The sequence below is a fragment of the Cryptomeria japonica genome, chromosome 3 (assembly GCF_030272615.1).
Source record: "Cryptomeria japonica chromosome 3, Sugi_1.0, whole genome shotgun sequence".
In the NCBI taxonomy this organism is placed as follows: domain Eukaryota; kingdom Viridiplantae; phylum Streptophyta; class Pinopsida; order Cupressales; family Cupressaceae; genus Cryptomeria; species Cryptomeria japonica.
In genome coordinates this window covers 420981995-421005104 of record NC_081407.1, presented here as the reverse complement: position 1 = coordinate 421005104, position 23110 = coordinate 420981995, and the positions used below count along the sequence as shown (strand labels likewise).

Sequence of the window (23110 nt, the reverse complement as noted above, 5' to 3'; positions counted from 1 at the left end):
TCTATCTTCAGTAAGATCCTGGAACTGAAGGTCGTAATCCATGACGAGGCATTTTCGTATAATTTTCAATAAGAGACCCCACCTCACAGCAAATCAATTAAACTAGAGGAGGCTGGAACCTTAAAGTTATTCAAGAGGCATCATTAAAGATTAAAACATAATTAGCAAAGGGGCATCAATCAGCAAGGGGAGGCGTCTTTTGCAAGGAGGCACCAATCAGTAAAGGAAGGTGTCTCTTCCAAGGAACGGTTATAACTGAAGGGAAAGATCATAATCCCCCACCATCAGTGGAGTATAGAGAGATAAAACAAGCCTCCAAGAGAGGCATCAAAGACTTGTATTTGTTAATTATTCAAACTCGGATCCTAAGTGCTCAAAGGGCCCGCAATCCACCTAGTATTGGGAGGGTTCATTACCACCAAATTCCAATTACCTGGCTTAGACGCATAAGCAGAGAGTCAATCAGACAGGACTGGCATCAAGGAAATCGCATGATTGCAAAGAGATCATTCAGGAAGAGCGATCCATACATATTTACTATTCTTTCATACAAACAGATCAGTACTACTCATATCGCATGGTTATGAGACATACTACAGGAACAGCAATCAGATCCTTGTAAACATCAGATATTCCATTGTTGTTTAGAAAATTTGAAAATTCAACCCATCATAATATTCACCATTAGACAGACCTCTTGTCTGATAATTGGAATCTATATCAGAGATCAGATTAGACATCTCTTGGGATAGAAAATTAATATTTATATCAGACTTTCTTACATGAGTATAGCTATATCAATATCTACTGGTTGATGGTTCATTACTTAAGCACTTTGATTATCTAATTAGAGTTATTTTTGAAGTATCCAAGCATTGTAGAAATCTTACATATCAATCCCCCAACTATACAATTCTAAGCAAGACCTTAAACTACAATCATAATTGATTCAATAATTGGCAAAATTCGAGAGGTTTCACATAGGACATTACACGTTTTATGTTGATCATCAACTGTTCCAATACCTACACATTGTTATTAGTCGCAAAAAGTCATTTGCTGCTGTTGCAACCTTTCTATATAATGTACCTTGTCAACAATTGAGGGTTTATACAACAGTTACAAGACTGAGACTTGACTCAGACTCACAAAGCTGTTTTTGGACTCAGACTCGGACTCGGTGCAGAATCGACAAATTGGAAAACCCAAGCAGTTCAGAGATTTTTAAGGATTTAAAACTTGTTTCATGCACCCTTTAACATATAAACCTTAAAGACACAATAATCTCATCAAATAGAAGCTACTTTGATCACATATACAAGTATGCATTAATCAAAAAGCTATAAAGCCAAATTTTAGCTTAAGAAAATAACACATTTAGATATATAAATATTGTCAAGTGTATACAAAATTCATAGAATATGAAATCCAAGGCATCAAAACAAATATCAAAACTAAAACTATAAGTCTATGGCTTAGAGGAGCTTGCATTACTCATCCCAACATCACGACAAGTCATGCACTAGTGTCTAAGATAGGTCTTGGATGATGATGTAGCCATGATATTTGCTCGTGTCTCAATGATTGGTGTGTATATTCAAGTGACAAATTTATTATTAAATTTTTCTTGAAGCCTTCAAGACTGCACGTTTTGTTTACAAGCTCATGATCAAAGAGGAATGGTTAAGTACAAAGATAAATGGTTATGTTCTATTTTATCCCTAGCTAGGGTGCTAATAGATGGGATTGTTCTATGAGTTGTCTATGCAAGGCATGACTCACACATTTTTCATTATGAAAATAGCATTTCTTGCCAACTAGGACTTAACTTGAACTTCGCTCTACAATGATAGCAGCATGCCAACTTTGCCCTATGGCGGTCCATGTATACTAAACAAGTTGTCCAACGTATGAAACAAGATAATCCTTGACCAAGACTTTGATTGTGAAGATGCAAAGATTTGCAACAAGGGATACGTATTTTGTAGATTTTTATGACCATAATTAACAATTAGCGTATTACTTGCTTAGACTTATAGTTTGATGGGGGTTCGGGGGCAACACCAAAATGGGGTTAAGGAGTAGTGCCCCTCATGGGGGTCTGGGGGTAGCATCCCCAGCAAGGTCGAGGGGCAATACTCCTTGTGGGGGTCTAGGGGAAAATCCCCCAACGGGTTGAAGAGGCAATGCTCTTTGCAGGGGTTTGGAGGCAGCACCCTTTACAAGGTCCGGGGGCAATGCCCCTAGCACGTTTCCTATTGCGATACAAGGAGGGGTCGAGGGGGGGAGTCCCCCCACCACCAAGCCCAAACAAAGACCTTCAAAACCACACAAACCTTCATAGCACACACCATTTTCATATTTTTTAAATCCTAGATGGGTGTGTCATAAACCAAACAAACATTGAAATTTTGTAAGTTTTCTCTTTTTTTTTTAAATTAATTAAAATGGCTGAGTCTTCAGATCAAGACTCGCTAGACTTGACAAGTCTGGCAAGACTTGACTACCGAGTCTCCCAAACTCAGCATCACGGAGCCTAGGCGAATCCCGGCGAGTCTTGTAACTATGGAACTTTATAATATTAAAATATCATTTATATCTCATCGTGAGGTGTGCATAAGAGTTTCATATTTTCTAACAGGTATCAATTGTTCAAATCTGTTGTATACTTGATTATTTTGCATTTAAGGGTTTCTAAAAATCAAATCAGCATTGTTGATCACTGGATCTGTTGTTTATAGTTGGATATTTTGAGTGACAAAGGTTTCCAAAATTTGTTGTTGCTAATTGTACTGCTGATCAGCATTTATTTCATTGGGGTTTGGCATCTACTTTGGTATTTCTCATCATTTCAACTTGCACACATTAGAAAAATTGTCTATTTTCTAAGGTTGTCCAATTGGAGACATTACATTGAAGGTCTTATGATGGCAGCTAACTTGAAATGTGTCTTGCTCCATTATGTTTTGCTTGTTTGATTGTTGGTCAGTGTGCATTGTGGCAGATGTCTAGTACACAATAGTATGTGCCTTTGCTGTTTAAGATGTAGGGTGGTTCTGTCCCTAGAAAGCAGAACCTTTTTATATTTTTGGTCATGCTGTGATGTGACGTTTGGTCCTCAATCTCCTATGTTTTTGGATGATAATGTAATATATTTTTTGTTCTGTACAAGTGATGGCCCAATTAGATCCCTCGTTTTACCAGTTTTAGAAATGAAAATCTAAATTATCTAGTTTGATCTCTTTGTTTTCATCATTTCATGGGTGCATGCAAGTATGGGGGAACCTATGCTCATCTACTGTAATCTTTTTCATTTACCGTGTAATTATGAGCCACCATTAAAAAATATAAAGACCATTATTTCTCTTAGAATAACAAAAACATCAGATGCTTATTTATTTTTTCTGTGTATTATCATGCTTGAGTAATATTTTGTGCCACACAGAGCAATGTGCATCTACTGAGCATGTGCAATGAAGTTTGTAACATACCAGTGGTGTACGTTGTGAATCAGAAAGACCTAACTCAGCTCGTATCTGGTCAATTTTTGCTCGTCTTTCCTTTCGGCGAAGTTTTCTACCTTCTCCCCTTATTATAGCAGCAGCAGCTTCTACTCCCAAATTATTCTTATCAGATTCTTTCTTCTCTTCCTGCACACACATCCACAAAATTCATTTCATTAATTTCAATTTCCATTGTAAGCATTATATACCTAGCTAGACTAAATGAAAATATAATTATATGTGCATGCAGGTACACTTGAATGAACAATCATTTTATTACAATAAATAAAAAAAATGATTATTAGCCACTATCTTGATATGCAAATAAGTGTGTTGCAAAACAATTTATAATGACTCTAAATTACACAAGCTAGTCAGAATAAATAGAAGCATTGTGCACCAGTACACAGATCATAAAAGCATCTAGCTAAGGTTATGTCTTTCATTTTACATCAATTAAGTTTTTGACCTTCTTCAAGCTTCTATAACATTTCGACTACAACTTTGGTATAGCCCATAAATTCTCTCTAAATCCCTTACTTTGCGCTATCTTAATATATGCTTTACTTCACAAACTGTAGAAGGAAAGGTAGATTTAAAAGCAATTATGATGGGAATATATCATATTTTTAAAGCTTGGTATTACTTTCTGATTCTTAACTTTGCCATTAAGTATCCTGACAGTTTCAAAATAATTTCAGCAGTATTGTAAGGTTGTAGACAAACTTATGAACCTGTTTGCTGAGGTGATGCATGCTCTTTGATGAAAGGAACTGCAATATTATTCTAAGACCAAACTGACAATTCACCCTTTTTACGGTGGAGAATTGGGAAGGGTATATGGAAAAACTCTCTTTTATGATCTAATAATTGTGTACTTCACCAAAAAGGCATTTCAACGAATTGTGATGTTGTACTATTCAAACCGAAGGAAAATGCATACCTCATTATCATCCTCTTCCTCCTCACTATCGCTGTCTGTAGCATCATTGTCTTCATCATCTTCATCATTTTCATCTTCATCATCACTGGCTTCTATCCATTCTGTTTTCGAAGCCTATGACAAAAAGAAGGAAAAACATTTAAATGAAACTAAGAATATTTTAGACATTTTCCTTCCAATACTTTAAAGTGAAATTTACTGCTTTTTCAAGGGCTATAAAAGTGAGGTCATAAAAATCAGGATTCGATGTAGATATTATATCCAATAAAACTGAATCATTCCAAACATTGCCAATGCAGAACGACAAGCAAAATCAAACATACCAACAAGTGTCCTGACATAACTAACCTCTTTAATGCATTTCCACTCATCCAGTTTGTTAAGGTCAAGAATGTAAACATCATCCAAAGTCACTTCTTGATCACCAACTTCCATCATGCCACCATATAGATAGAGAGTATCTTTTCCAACAGCCATGCAAGCATTGATTCGCCCACATGGCTTTACAGCCTGAGAAATGAAGCCAATCATGTAAGACTGAATCTACTTTTATTGTAGCAGTAGAATGACAACACCTACATAGGTATTACCTCTGTTGTAATTGATATCCATGCCTCACCATTTGCATTTTTCTTTTCATCCTTTCCATTGGAAGTGTAATTTGTGATGTCAGCAAGATCATCAACAGAAAGCTTGTTAGTTACTTGATCAGATAATTGGTGGCAGTCATCTTCATCTAGTTCTGTCATTTCAAAGCTGTTCTTATGAAGAACGTCCATAGAGCTAAGTGCTTCAGATGCATTTGTGGCTTTAGACTCACATAGAACATCTTCACCATCTTTGCTTTTTGTAACAGCTCCTCCAGATTGTTGCTCAGGCTTCACTCGTCCCCCTGTCTATTTTAGAAGAATGTTCAGTGTCAGAGCTACAAAAAGCTATTAATAAAGCAGCATACTATCTGAGCTTCAAATTGATATTCTGATTTGTGGCATCACCAAGATCATCAACAGAGAGCTTGTAAGATAAATTTTTCATTTACAAACTTTTAGATAAATTCAATTTCATCTTGACAATGTAATAGTAAATATTTTATGATCCATGATGCCATCAGCTTCAATAACACATTTGTATGGCATATCGGTTGTAGGTCTGAAGTGGAGATATTAAAGGCGGTAAGATTATAGGATGCATGATGGAAATAAGCTCACAAAACTTGACCTGTTAAGCACAATTATTCTTCTATTTAAGCAAGCAAGAAGATGTCTAGAGAACTGAGACTGCCTATACCAAATTATCACCCATTTCAAGCAAAAGACCTAAAATAACCCAATAAAACCAGATCACGTGCTTACCAAGAGACTCTTAAATGGCTTAGTAAGACAAGATATCTGAAGAATATTGGCATGCATAAAAAAATTTGAGTTAAACAATGTTTGTAATAACACACCTTCAAATTTTGTTTTTTTTTTCTTTTGAAAATTTGGTTCATTGAAATCAATAGCATGAAGTGCAAATAGGACACTTAGCTGCCATAATGTTCTGATATGATTTTCATATGTATTATTCACTGCTGTTACTAGTTTGTTTTGAAAGATTCACACTTAGCATTGAAGTGTTGACCAAAATTTAGTTTGCTATTAACAGGTCTAAAACCCAATTTATGGACCAGAGAAACGAGACTCGCCTGGACTCACCAAAACTTGGTGCGTCTCCTGGCCTCGAACTTGGACTTGGCTGAGTTTCTTGCAGAAACACAGAGTCTTGGGACTTGCCAAACTCGCTGAGGCTGGGCAAGACCGGATGGAAAGACTTTGATGCACTTCCAGGCAAAAAAAAAATTGAAAAAAAAATTTTAAAAAAAAGGTTTCACTTGCATTTTTTTCACTTATGTTTGCTCTTCTACTCTAAAAGCAATGTCATTTCATTTTGTTGGCAAAATTGAAGGAGAAAAGAGAGTTGTGAGCAAAAGTTAGAGTGCATTGTAGGGCAACCAGCAAGGAGGTAGACCAAAAATCCATTGTTGAATCGCATTTGAGCAGCTTCGTAAATACATTTGGTGCATCAAGAGGTGTCTATCAACGATTGGAAGGAGTTCTCATTTGATTTCAAGTTTACTTTAAGAATTAAGCTTGAATTTTGAAGCTTTTTTGTGTTTTTTTTTGCAAAACTTGCATTTTACATCTCATTTCTTTTTCCAATTTCATTTTACTTGATCAAAGAAAGAATCCTAGGTGTGTTTGATTTTTTATTGAACAAGCCCAACAATTTTTTTTGAACAAACCTGTTTTTTTGTATTAGTTTAATAATTATAGATCACAATTCACAAATGTTAATTTTTTCACAATTATATGTTATTGCAGCAACCTTAAGCTTTTCAAATCATCTTTTTCACAATGTCCAAAACCCCAATAAGAAGGGACCCACGTTGGAAACATGCTTAACTTTTCCCAAGGCACAAAAAAGCACAGGTAAAATGTTCTTATTGCAGAACAATTTATTGTTGAGGAGGCATTAATAGAATGAATACCATTATGCACAAATACCCACCCATGATGTTCTGCCATGCCCATGCGCATCTCATGAGGTTGTTCATAAGGGGCAAGTGCAATTAGAAACATTTGAGATGCAGAAGTTGGCAAGCATTGGTGGTAGTGGACAGTCTTCTTCCATGCCTCAATTTCGTCCTAGTGCTAGTGCTAATGTTGGTGGCATTGCTGGTGTTGGTGTTGGTGGTGTTGTTAGTGTTGGTATCGGTGCTAGCGTGTAATAACCCCCAATTTGTCCACTAAGAAAAAGCATTCAAGGAAAATGGGCATTACAATGATATTGCCAACTTCCTTAATGAACAACAACTTTATGTGCAGTTTGTAATTAGAAATGGTCAATTTTATGGTGTGCAGTCTCAGGTCTACTTTATGTAAGAGTTGACTTTATGAAACAGCCAATAGCAAACCAAAAAAGTAATGAATATCCATTAGTAAGCAATGATTATATCATTAAGACAAGCAAAAACTATAAAAGAAATGGTTATGACAGCGATTGTATAAGATATGCAATTTCAATCAACTCATAATGATGAGATTAAATAAAAGAAAATAAGCAGCAATAAAACGATTAATGGTTTGTTGTCATATCCCTCCCATGATCATTATATATATATATAACCTAAATGAAATATTTATTATTAATTAATATAATATTTATTAGTGAAAGATTAATTACAATTATTAAATACTTATTTATTTAATATTTAAAATTTAATATTATTATTTAATTAATATTCATTAATGATAATATTCTGAAATTATTCAAATAAAAATAAATTAATATTATATTTATATATTATAAACAGAAACAAGAACAATGGAGCGCAAGGACGAGCAGACTCGCGAAAAAGGGCAGGTGCATGAGGTTAGGCAGGGGAACAGATCCAACCCTGAAGGCAGGAGCAATTTGGATGACCACCAGGACAGGCAGAGAAATGCGAAGTGGAGAGTGTTTGATATTGACTGGGAAAAGAATGTTATATCAGCAAGGGAAATGGCGAGCAAGGCAGGGCAAGGCGAGAGCAAAAAACAGAGGACAGATCGCGAAGTACAAAAGGAAGTATTTGGGAGTCGTTCAGTGAGGGACAATATGATCGAGGGTGACAAACAGAACACAGACTGCAATAACGATAAATTCTCAGAGGAGAAGGATAATGCCCCAAATCAGAACATCACGAAAGAAAGCAACACGCCGAGACGGGTCGAGATTGATTTAACAGAGGAAGCTATTGATGACAAAAGTATTTGGGAGGATCTCGCAGTTATAGCCAGAATAATTGGGCCGAAGGAACCTAGGCAGAGCATTAACCCATGGATAAAAGACAATTGGGGTAGCCAAGTTGTGATGAAATTTCTGCCGAAAGGCTTTTTTGTGGCAATCTTCACAGAGAAAGGAATAAGGGATCAAATTCTAAGTTCAAAGAAATGGTTTTTCGATAAATCACCACTCTACATGCAACCATGGACACCCAATTTTAACCCGCTGAAACTCGCAGTCTACGAAACTCCGGTATGGATCAGAATGTATAATCTCCCAATTGAATATTGGGGGGACTCATGTCTTGAGAAAATTGGGCGAACGCTTGGTACCCTTCTGGAAATTGATGAAGGAATAATCGAAAATGATTCATATATATATGCTAGAATGAAAATTGCAGCGGTTGAACAGATTCCTCCTCTTATTACTCTTAGAACGGACAATGGGATATGGAAACGGGGCATTGAAGTTGAGAAAGAATCTTATGTGTGCCAAAGATGTGGAAGTAAAACTCATCAAACCAAAAGTTGCAGAATTTTTGTGCGAAGGGCATACAATACTCAGCAGAGGAAAGAAGATAAGGAAAAGGCAATATGGTTGAAGAAAGTAAATGAGCAGAAACAGAAGCCTCCTGAGATAAAATCATTGCCTGATGATAGGATGCATCTCAAACCTAACCCTCAACCCTGTCAGATAGAATCAAAAATCAATAATGTGGAAAGACTGGCTATACCAAGCCAAATTTTCTCTCCTATGTTAGGCCCAATATGGAAAGCTAATGTACTGAGAGGGGAGGGGTGAATCAGTACTCCAAAACTTTTCTTGAATAATAACTTTACTGTTATGCATAAACAGAATAGTGCGGTAACATAAAATAAAGTTAAAACAAATAGATAACAATCATACATGATTCACTCCATAACACATATTTTGGTTACGCAGAAACTCTTGGTTAGAGAGAAAAACTACGGTGGAGATGGCACCCACAACTTCACTACTGCAATAATAAAGAATGCTCAGTTAGAGCTACATTTTAGCTATTTCTGATAGCTTACCCTGTTAGGAGTAACAAGATCTGTTAGATCTACCTTCCTAAAGGATTTTACAACATTTAATCTGAATGTTGCACCTGGTTAGAGGCTTTACAATTTATAGACTTGATTAGAGTCTTTTACCGTGTTAAAGGTTTCTCTTTCAACTTCACAATATTACAATAAAATCATTACAAATATCTGCAACTTTACATCTGAAACATTATAGCAGATTCTATGTGCTCAGAATAAGATTACCTTGCTTATAGCATACCTCGGTAACCCATATAGTAACTCGGTAAACCCTTCTATTTACTCTGTTCTTCGACTGTTCTCTGAAAACCTTCTCGGTGACCTCTGTGTCTCTGTAATAGTCTTCTTACATGCATACATACACTTCACTCATGCTATATAAATAGATCTCTTAAAACGGTGATCCAATTCATTGCTTCGATCTTACAAACAAGATTCCTCGAATGAATAACTAAACAAAATATTTCATTGGTTAGCTTGATCTCAAAATCATACACAATCTTTTGGTGCAATTTCCAATGTAATAACGGTTAGATGTGCCTCGATCTTGTTAACACGTTTTCATATGCATGTCCAGGTTCAATGTATTTGGTAACACGTTTCACTCAGTGTATATCAACTCGGTGTGTCATCTTTGCTGCTCGGTAGATATAAGAAGATACTCGGTAGACAACTCGGTGTATACTGCGTTCTGTGACTGCTTTCTTCTGTAACCGACTAGATTGTGCATACCGACTTCTCTGTGTATACCGACTGCATGATTCGGTAGTGTTAACCGACTAGAGTATATAGTATAACTTTGAACATAAAAACTAATGGCAATTTGATAAGTAGTAAAAATCTCCCCTTTTGACATTAGTTGAGATGTTTGACAAAAACTACTTTCAAAGTTATAACTCAAAAATCTATATACTTTGCAAAATGACTATACTTGACAATATATACAATAGTCAATAAAATAGTATATTCAGATATACTCCCCTTATCATTATACTGTACATAACTCTGATTTTTGCATGCTCGGTTCTGTGCTTGTGTGCTCTGCTTACTATCCTTGGATACTCTGCATACTCTGCTCGGTATACTCCCCCTGTATACAATACTCCGAATACTATATCAAAACTGTATCACCAAAACTGTATCACTCCCCAAATATATAGTATCACTCAATAGATTGCATTACTCCCCCTTTTTGACAAACATCAAAAACTTAATTTCCATCCGAGGGTGGTAACTGATCAAAAACAGATTTATACTTTCTCCGGGCGTCGGTGAGTGCGACAGAGAGTGCATCCTTTACGCTTTCCATTAAAGAATTTTGTGCTTGAATATCAACCAATAGTGATATTAAGCCATCAAGAGTGCTTCCCTCTTGTGTAGTAGATAGGCGTGTAGCTCGGTTAATCTGTTCTTGAACTGATGAAAGATGAGGAAGGAATAATGTCTGGAGTGTCATTATATCCATCCTGATCTTATGTTCTTCATTTCTAAGTTCCAGTTGTTGAGCCATAAGCTGTTGAAGCTTGGTATAAAAATTTTGAACTGAATTTGGCTCTGTGGTCAACTTATTTGAGAGATCGGTGATCTCTTTCTCAATTGCATCAGTTTTATTCTTGATATCTTTAATGAATATGGAAAATGTGCAAAGTTTCTAAAATAAATAAAGAATATGCTTGAGTTGAGGGGACAACTCAGCAAAGAATTTGACAAGTTTGACTTTGCCAATAGCTAGAGCTTTTTGTACTTCTTCTATCATTTTTGCAGTAAGCTCTTTGTCTTTTAGCTTGCTCAAGTACTCAGATGCATCAACTCCAGATGTTTCTATTTGATTAAGGAGTTCATCCAGTTGAATGTGGATGGCTGCATCGGTTGACACTGTAGCTGTAGGTAGCATATCTGATAGCAGCGTCTTCACCTTCTGAAGTACTTTATTCTTCTTTTGAATGGCCATCTGTTTTTCCTGTTTGGCCTTTGCTTTGCATAGTTCACCGAAATCAATAAGTGCTTGCCCCTTTCATTTTGAGATATCCACATTGGGCAACACTATCGGTTTACTCAAATCAACTTTAAAACTATGCTTTTTCACCTTCTTCTCTTTACCTTTGGTCGGTTGGACCAAGACAATAGCTTGTGAGGCTTGCTGACCCTCGGTAGGTTGCTCGGTAGAGGCAACACTATGGTCAGTTCCTGTAGCCATTGTGGTGTCCTTTGGTGTCTCGGTACTGGGTGTCTCAGCTGCAACATTTTCAGTGCTTGACGGTGCTTGAGAGGTCTTTTCTTGAGTTGTACCTTCTGCTGCTTCAGACTGGTGACCTTCGGTGCCTTGTGCTGTATCCTTAGGAGCTTCGGTAGAGACAGGTTGATTGATCGGTGGGTAAGGCTGAACTTGTTCTAAAACGGATTCACTAGATACAAGTTTGGCATATGTAGTGCCTTCTATCATCTCCTGCTCCTGTTCCTCTGTATCCATGACATCTTCATCAATTTGAATAGTGTCAGCCGGGTCTTGCTCGGTAGCCTCAGGACCTTGCTCAGTGACATCAGGATCTTGCTCGATGACATCAACAATTTCAACTTTAGATTGTTCACCGACATCTTTTATTTTGAAGATTTCCTGCCACTTTGCTTTTGTCTCCTTTTCTACATCAATATATAGCCCATTCATCAGTTTTAAGGCTCTCTGTTTGACAAGAAATTTAGAATTGTAGGTTGTCAAATGTTCCTTTATTTCTGCTACAGACATATCAGGAAATAGATGGACTAGACTTCTTTCTCTAATTTGTTTCTCTGAGTCCATTGCATATTTCCACCTACTATCAATATGCAAGTAAAGTTCATTTGGAAGTGACTTTACTAGTTCCAATGGAGCTAGCCAAAACTTTAGAAGTGTGCAGATGACAGCTTCTTCAATTTGTCTCTTCTCATCATTATTCCTAGTCTCATACTTGACATATCTAAATGAACCAGATCCACCATATTCTTTTAGATTGGCACAGAAGTTTTCAGCACTGTATATTTACCTTCTTGCTCTTTACAATCTGGAATTTGTTGGCATCCTCAGACTCTATATCACTAGACTCTTTTGCTAAAATGAGTCTCCGAGTAGATTTCTTGTAGGTCTTGGTTACTTTGGGAGCAGTAACACTCTTTTGTTTCTTACTTGGTGATGCAACTGATGCTCTTGTATTAGGTCTCTTTGTTGGAGGAGTCGGTAGGGCCTTTGAAATGTCCAGTTTCTTTCTTTTCAATACTTTACCCTTAGGCAATTCGGTGCTCAGTGTTATTGCTGCCTCTTGAGCTTCAGATTCCTCTTCGGTGATGGCAAGAGTGCCTTTGACAAGTGTAAAGGAAGAGTCTTCTCCGAATTTCTCCGACAATACCTTAATCATCTTTGTGGCCTTTCTTGTAGCTTTGGGTACTACAATGCTCATTTTTACCTTTTCCTTCACTTCTTCATAAGTACCATATCTCAGTTCAATAGCATGCCTTGGCAATGAAAGATATGCATAAATTTGTTGTTGTGTGATATCAAAGTCAATTTCGTAACCCATTGGTGGCAAAGATTGAGTCCTTGGTTCCACAACATTCACATAACAGTAATCGGTGTCTACCTCAAAGCATATATCATCTTTATATTTCTCTACCAGCTGGGGTGGAATCCGGTACCTGTTGTGCATCTTCTCTTGAAATTTGTTGAAGTAGTCATCCATGATATCATTGAAATTATCTCCCAACTTCTTGATAAAGTCATTAATTTGATGGGTGATTGGTCGATGTAGCTCTCAAACTACTTTACCGACTGATGGAAAGAATTTTTCAAAGTAGAAAAACATGCATACAAGAAGTGAACCAAACTTCAGTGTATTTGTCGAGTTGTTCTTCTTCGGCTTCCATATTGTGTTCAGGTTCTCAAACAGGTTCTTCAATAACACTTCACATAAATCTACTTTCATTCCCTTTTTCACAATTTTATAAGCTAAGTCAACTGCTGCACAGGGTACACTGTTTTCCCTTGCTGATTGGAAGAAACATTAACCAATTACTCTAATGGCAAACTTAAGTTCTGCATCAATGACATTGTTCAATTTCAGTCCTCGGTAATGTTAAGATATAGCCCTCGTGAATCTAACTGATGGTAAATCGGTTATTATCTGGAGAGTGATATATTAACAGAGCATACAGTTCGGAAATTAAACATAAACAAACTAATTGTTATGAACGGTTGCCTCTGTAGGGGCATGTCCATACGTGGCAACTGCCACATATGGACATGTCCCTACGTAGGCAACCTTTCCTCTTGTTTTTAAACCGGATTCAATGATGGAGATGATCAATAACTCACAGCAATTAGTCTTCCAGAATCGCTGTCATTATTCTTCGATCCATATTTCACAACATGGTATCAGAGCCAGCATATTAAGAGAATAAATTAGACAGCCATATTACCCATAAGCATTTATCGGAAGTAAATAACAAATCGACGCAGACGCTATATACGCAGAGGATATATCTGATGAATACTAAGAGGGGGGGTGAATTAGTATGCCAAAAACTTCTGCACTAAAACACTTACACAGTCTAATGATAAACCGGTAAAGCAATCTAACAGTCAAACCGGTTACCACACATGCAAACCAAAATGTGAATAAAGCATTCACCCACAAAAGCAATACAACCATAACACAAGATATTTGACGTGGAAACCCAACTGGGAAAAACCACGGTGAGATGGAACTCACAAGTCACTATCTGCAGAATAGAAACCAGACCGGTTAAGGTCTTACAATGTTCTTCACCAGAACAGATCCTGTTAGGAATCTCAATCTCTGTTAGGAGATAAGTCCGATTAAAGACTACCTTGTTAGAGGATTTTAGATTCACATGTGTGAACCACCTTGTTAGAGGATTTTACAAAGGCTTTGAGGCCTACCCGATTAAGGGCTACAGACTTGTCAAAGATGTGAGTAATCAACAAGTGTTTGATCTATCTAATAGCACAAACTGCTTGGTTAGATCCAGTATTGCTCACAGCTAATGCATTCCAGCATTACTTCAGTCTTCTCTCTCTCTCTCTCACAGTTACAACTTGATCTTCTCAGATAAGATCGTTCTCGACTCCCACCTTAAACCCTAGCTCAACATTAACCCTTTCAGCAACAACTTAAAACCCTAGACATGATGTCCTTTTAAAGGAATCTGATTTCATGTCGGTCCAATAGGATTACATTACAATTTCCTAGGTTCAATGAATCTAGACATACTCAGTAACACGACACAAGAAGCACCGTCAATGTGTCGGCACCGTCAAACAATCGGTGGATTGGTAACTCATCACAAAATGCCGGTTGGTAACTCATCACAGAGTATTACCGGTTCATACAAAATACCGGTTGCCGGTTTGACAAAAATGAAGACTGGTAAGAATGTGTTGTGCCGCTTTGCTCCCTCGTACCGCTTGTGGTCTACGAACCGCTTGGGGTCGACATGCCACTTCAGACCGGGAAACACATTCTGCAAAATCACCACTAGTCTAAAGACTAGTATACAGCATACCGGTTGGAACAAATACCGATTGAGCACAAGCTCATACATATAAAGGGGATCTCAATACAAGTGTGTGTCCATCAATGACAATCACAACATAAAAATAAAAAATGCCAACAATATCCGACTAAGAAAATATTCAAAATGTCAAGTAATATGAGAGTGGAAGATAGACTCGAAGGAGCCTCCAACTTCGTTTCCTGGAAGATATGAATCATTGCCATTCTTGAAGAACTAGAATTAGAGTCTTACATAGAAGAAAATCTAGACATGCCAAATGATGAACTAGAGAAATCTACCTAGAAAAGGCGTAATAATAAAGCAAAGAAAATAATTATTGACTCAGTCAAAGATCATATTCTTCCATCTATAGCCAAACTGCCTAAAGCATATGAAGTATTTAAAACCATTAAAAAAACATATGAAGTTAACAATGCGAGCAGAATGTTAACCTTGAAACAACTTTTTTTAAACATAAAGATGAATAAAGCTGATACAATATCTACATACTTTTCAAGGATATCTGAAGTAAAAGACCAATTACAAACTATTGGAAATGAGGTAGATGATCAAGAAATCTCTCTCATAGCCCTAAGAGGATTACCAATTTCATGGGAATCCTACATTCAATGTATTAGCAGAACACCCCCCTTACCCAAATTTGAACTTAAGAATGAGTGTATTAAAGAGGAATCTCGACTAATCTCAAGAGGATTAGGGCCAAATAAAGAAGGAGAAATCCAAGCACTTAATACAAATACCTTCAACAAAAAGAAAAAGTTCTCCAAACGGAAGAGAGGAAATAAAAACCATCAGAAAAGAGATATGTCTAAAATTCAGTGTTACAAATGCGACAAATATGGGCACACTCACAGGGATTGTCCAGAAAGGAAGAAAACACAAGCTACTCTAGTCGAAGTCAAAGGAGAAAACTCACTTTTCTTCTTAGCCCTATCAAGAGAAATAAATACAAATAAAAACACTTGGATCGTAGACAGTGGAGCATCAAGGCATATAACTGGATTCAGAAATCAGTTTGAAACACTTAACGGGCACTCAAGTGAAGAGGTTACTATTGGAGATAACTCCACATATCCTGTGAAAGGAATTGGGACCTATACTATCAAACTAAGAAATGGAGTATCTCTACAATTAAAGGATGTTCTGTTTGTACCTGGAATAAAAAGAAATCTAGTCTCAATCTCAGGCCTAGCTGATCAAGGATATCGGGTTACCTTCAATGAAGATAAAGTTCTACTCTGGCCTAAAAACACAAATATCAAAAATGCCATCACAATAGGTTCAAGAGATGGTAGCCTATACAAACTATGCAGTGATCAAAAGGAAGCACTAAATCTTGAAGTTTCAAATAATAATGAATTATGGCACAAAAGATTAGGACACCTAAGATAAAGAAGATTACTTCAGGACTGCCCCAACTAAAATCTGAACACACAGGCATTTGCAAAGGATGTGCCTTGGGAAAGAATGTGAAAGTTTCTTTTCACTCAAGCGAGCACAAATCAAAAGTTATTTTAAAACTAATTCACTTAGACCTATGCGGTCCCATGTCAACACCATCCCTAACTGGATCCTTATACTACATAATCTTTGTTGACGACTACTCTCGAAAAACATGGATATATTTTCTAAAGTGCAAAGACTCAAATGAAGTACTATCTAAGTTCAAAGAATTCAAGGCACTAGTAGAAAACCAGCCAGGGAAGAAAATTAAGGTGTTAAGATCCGGCAATGGGGGAGAATATACATCTGACACCTTCAAAGACTTTTGTAATTCTGTTGGGATTAAGAGGGAGTATACTGTACCATATAATCCACAACAGAATGGAGTAGCAAAAAGAAAGAACAAAACCATAATTAAAGCAGCAAAAGCCATGATGCATGACCAAAACTTACACACTTCATTCTGAGCAGAAGCTTCAAATACAGCAGTCTACATTCAAAACAGATGTCCGCACTCAATTCTAGAAAACATAACTCCTGAAGAAGCTTTTACAAGGAACAAACCAGACTTAAGTCATTTAAGGATATTTGGCTGTCCCGTATATATCCATGTTCCTAAAGAAAAGAGGACAAAACTAGAACCATCCGGAAAAAGAGGTATCTTCATTGGCTATAGTGAAAATACTAAAGGATATCGCATTTACATTCCAGGGAAAAAATCTGTTGAGATAAGTAGAGATGTAAAGTTTGAAGAAAACACTACACTCAAAGAACCTGAGGATGATAACATTACTAAAGAAGAAGAAGATCACATAACTGAGATTGAGAGGGAGAATATCATAGAAAATTCCGAACCTTCAGTCACTGAGAGGGAGGACATCATAAGAGCTTTTGAACCTCTTGTTGATGAAAATATTGAAACACTCAATAACAAGAAAAGACCTCTATGGGCAAGGAAAATGATTGAAGAGAATAATGTAGAACCAAACGAAATTTCGAAAGAAAATAAGAGAACAATAACTCTAAAATGTTATGCTGCACTTCTAACCGAACTCACAAATTCTAAACCAACAAATGTCAGAGAAGCCTTATCAAAACAGGCTTGGAAAGATGCTATGGTTGAAGAATATCAATCTATACTAAAGAATGGTGTTTGGGATATAGTGCCTAGACCAAAAGACAAATCAGTTGTCTCATCCAAGTGGTTATTCAAGATCAAATGTGCATCTGATGGCAGCATTGAAAAACATAAAGCTCGCTTTGTGGCCAGGGGATTCTCTCAGAAAGCAGGAATTGATTATGAAGAGACATTTGCCCCAGTTGCCTAGTATACATCAATAAGAACAATCATTGCAATTGCAGCATCCAAAGGATGGAAAATTCACCAAATGGACGTAAAGACTACCTTCCTAAATGGATCAATTGAAGAAGAAGTATATATAGAACAACCAGAAGGATTCACCATACGTGATGAAAATTGCTATGTTTGTAAACTAAAGAAAGCTCTCTATGGGTTAAAACAAGCACCTAGGGCCTGGTATGCAAGGATAGACAACTATCTCTCCAAACTAGGGTACTCCAAGAATCTAGCAGATCCCAACATCTACTTCAAGGTTTCAAATGGCAATATGATTATATTGGTCCTTTACGTGGATGATCTTTTGATAACAGGAGAGGATAATCTCATTGAGAAATGTAAGCAAGATCTAGCAGCAGAATTCGATATGAAGGATCTAGGGCTTCTACATTATTTTATGGGATTAGAAGTATGGCAGAAGAAAAACTACATCTTCCTAAATCAAGGAAAGTACACCACAGATATTCTAACTAGATTTGGGATGATGGGGTGTAAGCCATTAGCTACACCAATGGAAACTAATTTGCACAAGCTGAAAATTGAGGCAGAAGATTCAGAACCTACAGATCCCACACTCTACAGACAAATCCTCGGTTCACTCATGTATTTGGTAAATACTCGTCCTGATATCTGCTATGCTACAAATGTATTAAGTCACTTCATGTGTGAACCTAAGAAGATACATCTAATGGCTGCTAAACACATTCTAAGATATTTACGAGGCACAATTGGACTTGGCTTAAAGTATGAAAATGTTGAGATTCAACTTGAAGGATATTCTGATTCTGATTGGGCCAGAAGTACCACTGACCGTAAAAGTACTACAGGGTGTTGCTTCAGTCTTGGTTCTGCTATGATATCTTGGTTCAGTAGAAAACAGTCAGCAGTTGCACAAAGCTCCACCGAAGCAAAATATATGGCAGCCTCCATGGGAGCTCGTGAAGCGGTATGGCTAAGAAAGTTATTATTTGGATTATTTGAAAAAACTCTTAATTCAACAATAATTCACTGTGATAATCAGAGCTGTATCAAGCTCTCAGTAAATCCAGTTTTTAACAATCGATCCAAACATATTGAGATCCCTTATCACTACATAAGAGATATGGTAGATCGAAACGTCATAAAACTAGTGTACATCAGTACAGAAGAACAAAATGCTGATATCTTCACCAAGCCACTTGCAAGATTGAAGATAGAATACTTCAAAAGTAAACTTGGTATGACTAGATTATAATTGAGATTATTAGGATGAAATTCCTACCATGTGTAATTTGTTCATGAATAAATAAATAAAATGTATATTGCAATATTCTAACTGTGTTCAAGAAGATGACGATCTTCTTATGTTTAAGGTTACTATTTCAAGGTGACGATCTTGACAATAGTTGACCAAGTGTCAAGATTGACTACATTAAGTTGTTGTCCCGGACTGTGCCGGATATCTTGATCCTAAAGTATGTGATCATCTCATGATTGACTTCTTAAGTGATTGTCCCGGACTGAGCCGGATATCATGATATTCAGTTTATTGTCATGACAAGACTATATTAAATGTTGTCCCGAATTGTGTCGGAAGTCATGACAGAATATGCTCCCAAGAAAATTACTTAGATCCACTCCTGCTAAGAGGGAGTGTTAAGATATAGCCCTTGTGAATCTAACTGATGGTAAATCGGTTATTATCTGGAGAGTGATATATTAACAGAGCATACAGTTCGGAAATTAAACATAAACAAACTAATTGTTATAAACGGTTGCCTCAGTAGGGGCATGTCCATACGTGGCAACTGCCACATATGGACATGTCCCTACATAGGCAACCTTTCCTCTTGTATTTAAACCGGATTCAATGATGGAGACGATCAATAACTCACGGCAATTAGTCTTCCAGAATCATTGTCATTATTCTTCGATCCATATTTCACAACAGGTAATCAGATTCTACTCCAGTTAAACTGATTAACTCCTTATGTGATATCATCTTTTGTGCTCGTGCATGATCATAGATAGGATAACCGGTGATCAGATGAATGATTTCCTTGGTGATTTTGAATGGTTTCTCTTCTAGACACATGAAATCATCATGAACTCTGCTCAAAACAAACTTAACCCATTGGGGCTTGAACACACGGGGATAGGTTAGGGCTTCAGTTAATCCCTTGATCTTAATATGCTCATACTTGCTATCCATTTTACCATCGATACATAACTCATCATATGTGTCACTTATCTCAACATGACCGAGTTCTTCAACATGGCATTTGGTGAAGAATCTCACATCTTCGACTAACAAGACTCGATCCGAGATGAGTGAAAAGGCAGTTTTGTCATCCGGTTCAGAGGCAACTTTGGGAGTCAAGGAATATTTCAGTGAGGGCTTCTCTACATTCTTGACAACTACAGGATCTTGGATCTTGGATACCATTTGTAAATTTCAGATAAAACTAGCAAACTATCCTTAGGGTTGGACGGTTTACAAACGGCAGACGCTTCACACTCAGTAGATAATAGCAATTTGACAAGATCGGTAAACTAGCTTAACAGTGTGATGAGATTTGATGTAAATACCTTGGATTCACTTTGAATGCGGTTTGATTGCCTTGATTCGCTATGCTCTGCTCTCTTGAAAACTTGGTGAATGTAAATGACCGCAAAAATACCTTTAAGTACACAAAATACCTTATCGGGCTCCGTGCAGGTTAGGTCAAAAACATTAAATGCACTCGGTTCACCTTTAACCGATTTACTCCTTTTTTTTGTTTTAACCGAGTAACCAAATTTCCTTCATTTACCGACTTGACAGGCTTCCTGTATACACCGACTTGACAGGTTTCCTGTAAAGTACTTTTGATCGAATTTCAAACTTACTAATGCATCTTAACTATGCAGATTTTGAATTTAGTACATAATAGAATAGGAACTGTTATGATTTTAACCTTCAGAGAATGCAGTCCCTTCATACCTTTATTGATTAATTTGGAATAGGTGCACCTAACTCGGTAGGTAAGGTGCTTTCTTCATTTGACACAATTTCCTTCTTTTTCCAAATCACCTTTAATTTTTCTTATATCTCTTCAGTGTCTCCTCTAGGTTGATCTCTGCAATCTCCAACTAAGTGTCCAACTTTGTGACAATGAAAACATGCCATACCAGGATTTCTCCATGATCTTCAGCTGTTCATTCCAAACCTTATAAAACAGTTGGCACTAATATGTCCATATCTTCCACAACATTCACACCATATCCCATGGTACTGCTGCATATTGTCAGTAAGGATCTGTGTGAGTTCGGTAACCTCTAGTGTTTGCTCGGTGTGCAGACCACATGTAGTTCTTTTGCTTAACCCAGCACTTCTCGGTACTATGTCCATATCTATTGCAGTTCTTACAAAACCCTTTGAATTTTGCCTTCTGATAATAGTTAACAGACTTTGTCCTACATTGATTAGATGTGTGACCATATTTATTGCAATTGTAACAATAACCATTGGACTTAGTGATATTCGGTTGCTTACCTTTTCTGATTTGGCATATGTTGGCAGTGTGACCTTGATTTCCACAATAGTAGCAAATAGGCTTCTTTCTTTTGATGTTATTCCTGTTTCCAGCTTGCTTTGATGATTCTCCTCTCTCGGTAGTATGAATTCCTTTCTCGGTAGAGTCTTTTCCTTTGTAACCGAGTCCTGCATCTCTGTTGGGTCTTCTTGTATTTAGTTGCTCATCCAACATCTTTGATGCTTCATAACTCTTCTTCAGTATTTCTTTGGATTTCTTCTCTGTTTCAAGTTCATCGATCAACCTTGATACTTCAAGTTTCAATGCTTGATTTTCATCATTCTTCAAAATTGCTTCACGATGTGCATAACCTAGTTATCTGTCATATTTTGTTGAATCCCAGTCAACCTTATGATTTCATCATTCTTATCAGATACTAAGACTTCAAGTTGTTTCTCTCTTTCTAGATCTCTTGCTTTATCCTCAGCTGTTCTTAATGCATCTAGATTTTCAGTCATCTGTGTGCTGAAATGTTCATGTTCTCTTTTCATTGCTTTTAGTTGATCAGCCAATGCTTTGTTCTTTTCTTTCAATACTCCAATCATTTCTTCAATCTCTTCAGATATACTGTTCTCAAATGATGTCTCAATTTGTTCCACTAACTCTTGAGAATCCTGCAAGTCATCAGATAATCTTCTTCTTACTTCCAGAGATTTTTGCATTTGCCTTTGCATGTCTGCAATCACTTGATTAGCATGATCCAGCTCTTCTTGTAGATATACAATCCTCCGAGATTGTTTGTAGCCTTCCATTGATAATATCTTTCTCTTTAAGTAGTTAAACCCTTTTCCAAGATTCAAGCTCTGATACCAATTGTTAGGCCCAATATGGAAAGCTAATGTACTGAGAGGGGAGGGGTGAATCAGTACTCCAAAACTTTTCTTGAATAATAACTTTACTATTATGCATAATCAGAATAGTGCAGTAACATAAAATAAAGTTAAAACAAATAGATAACAATCATATATGATTCACTCCATAACACATATTTTGGTTACGCAGAAACTCTTGGTTAGAGAGAAAAACTACGGTGGGGATGGCACCCACAACTTCACTACTGCAATAATAAAGAATGCTCGGTTAGAGCTACATTTTAGCTATTTCTGATAGCTTACCCTGTTAGGAGTAACAAGATCTGTTAGATCTACCTTCCTAAAGGATTTTACAACATTTAATCTGAATGCTGCACCTAGTTAGAGGCTTTACAATTTATAGACTTGATTAGAGTCTTTTACCCTGTTAAAGGTTTCTCTGTCAACTTCACAATATTACAATAAAATCATTACAAATATCTGCAACTTTACATCTGAAATGTTATAGCAGATTCTATGTGCTCAGAATAAGATTACCTTGCTTATAGCATACCTCGGTAACCCATATAGTAACTCGGTAAACCCTTCTGTTTACTCTGTTCTTCGACTGTTCTCTGAAAACCTTCTTCGTGACCTCTGTGTCTCTGTAACAGTCTTCTTACATGCATACATACACTTCACTCATGCTATATAAATAGATCTCTTAAAACGGTGATCCAATTCATTGCTTCGATCTTACAAGCAAGATTCCTCGAATGAATAACTAAACAAAATATTTCATTGGTTAGCTTGATCTCAAAATCATACACAATCTTCTGGTGCAATTTCCAATGTAATAATGATTAGATGTGCCTCGATCTTGTAACACGTTTTCATATGCATGTCCAGGTTCAATGTATCTGGTAACACGTTTCACTCAGTGTATATCAACTCGGTGTGTCATCTTTGCTGCTCGATAGATATAAGAAGATACTCGGTAGACAACTCAGTGTATACTGCGTTCTGTGACTGCTTTCTTCTGTAACCGACTAGACTGTGCATACCGACTTCTCTGTGTATACCGAC

At 36.8% G+C, this 23110-nt stretch overlaps 1 protein-coding gene across 2 annotated transcripts in view; it reads right to left on the bottom strand.

The window, feature by feature from the left end:
• Positions 1 to 23110, bottom strand: part of LOC131070450 (uncharacterized) — a 250978-nt gene that overhangs the window by 54569 nt on the left and 173299 nt on the right. For both annotated transcript variants that reach the window (XM_058006004.2, XM_058006003.2), the window contains exons 14-17: positions 5037 to 5342; positions 4795 to 4956; positions 4447 to 4560; positions 3492 to 3650 (exon numbers count right to left, since the gene is read on the bottom strand). In XM_058006004.2, the coding sequence (XP_057861987.2) occupies positions 3492 to 3650; positions 4447 to 4560; positions 4795 to 4956; positions 5037 to 5342 (741 nt within the window). The remainder of the gene's footprint in view (positions 1 to 3491; positions 3651 to 4446; positions 4561 to 4794; positions 4957 to 5036; positions 5343 to 23110) is intronic.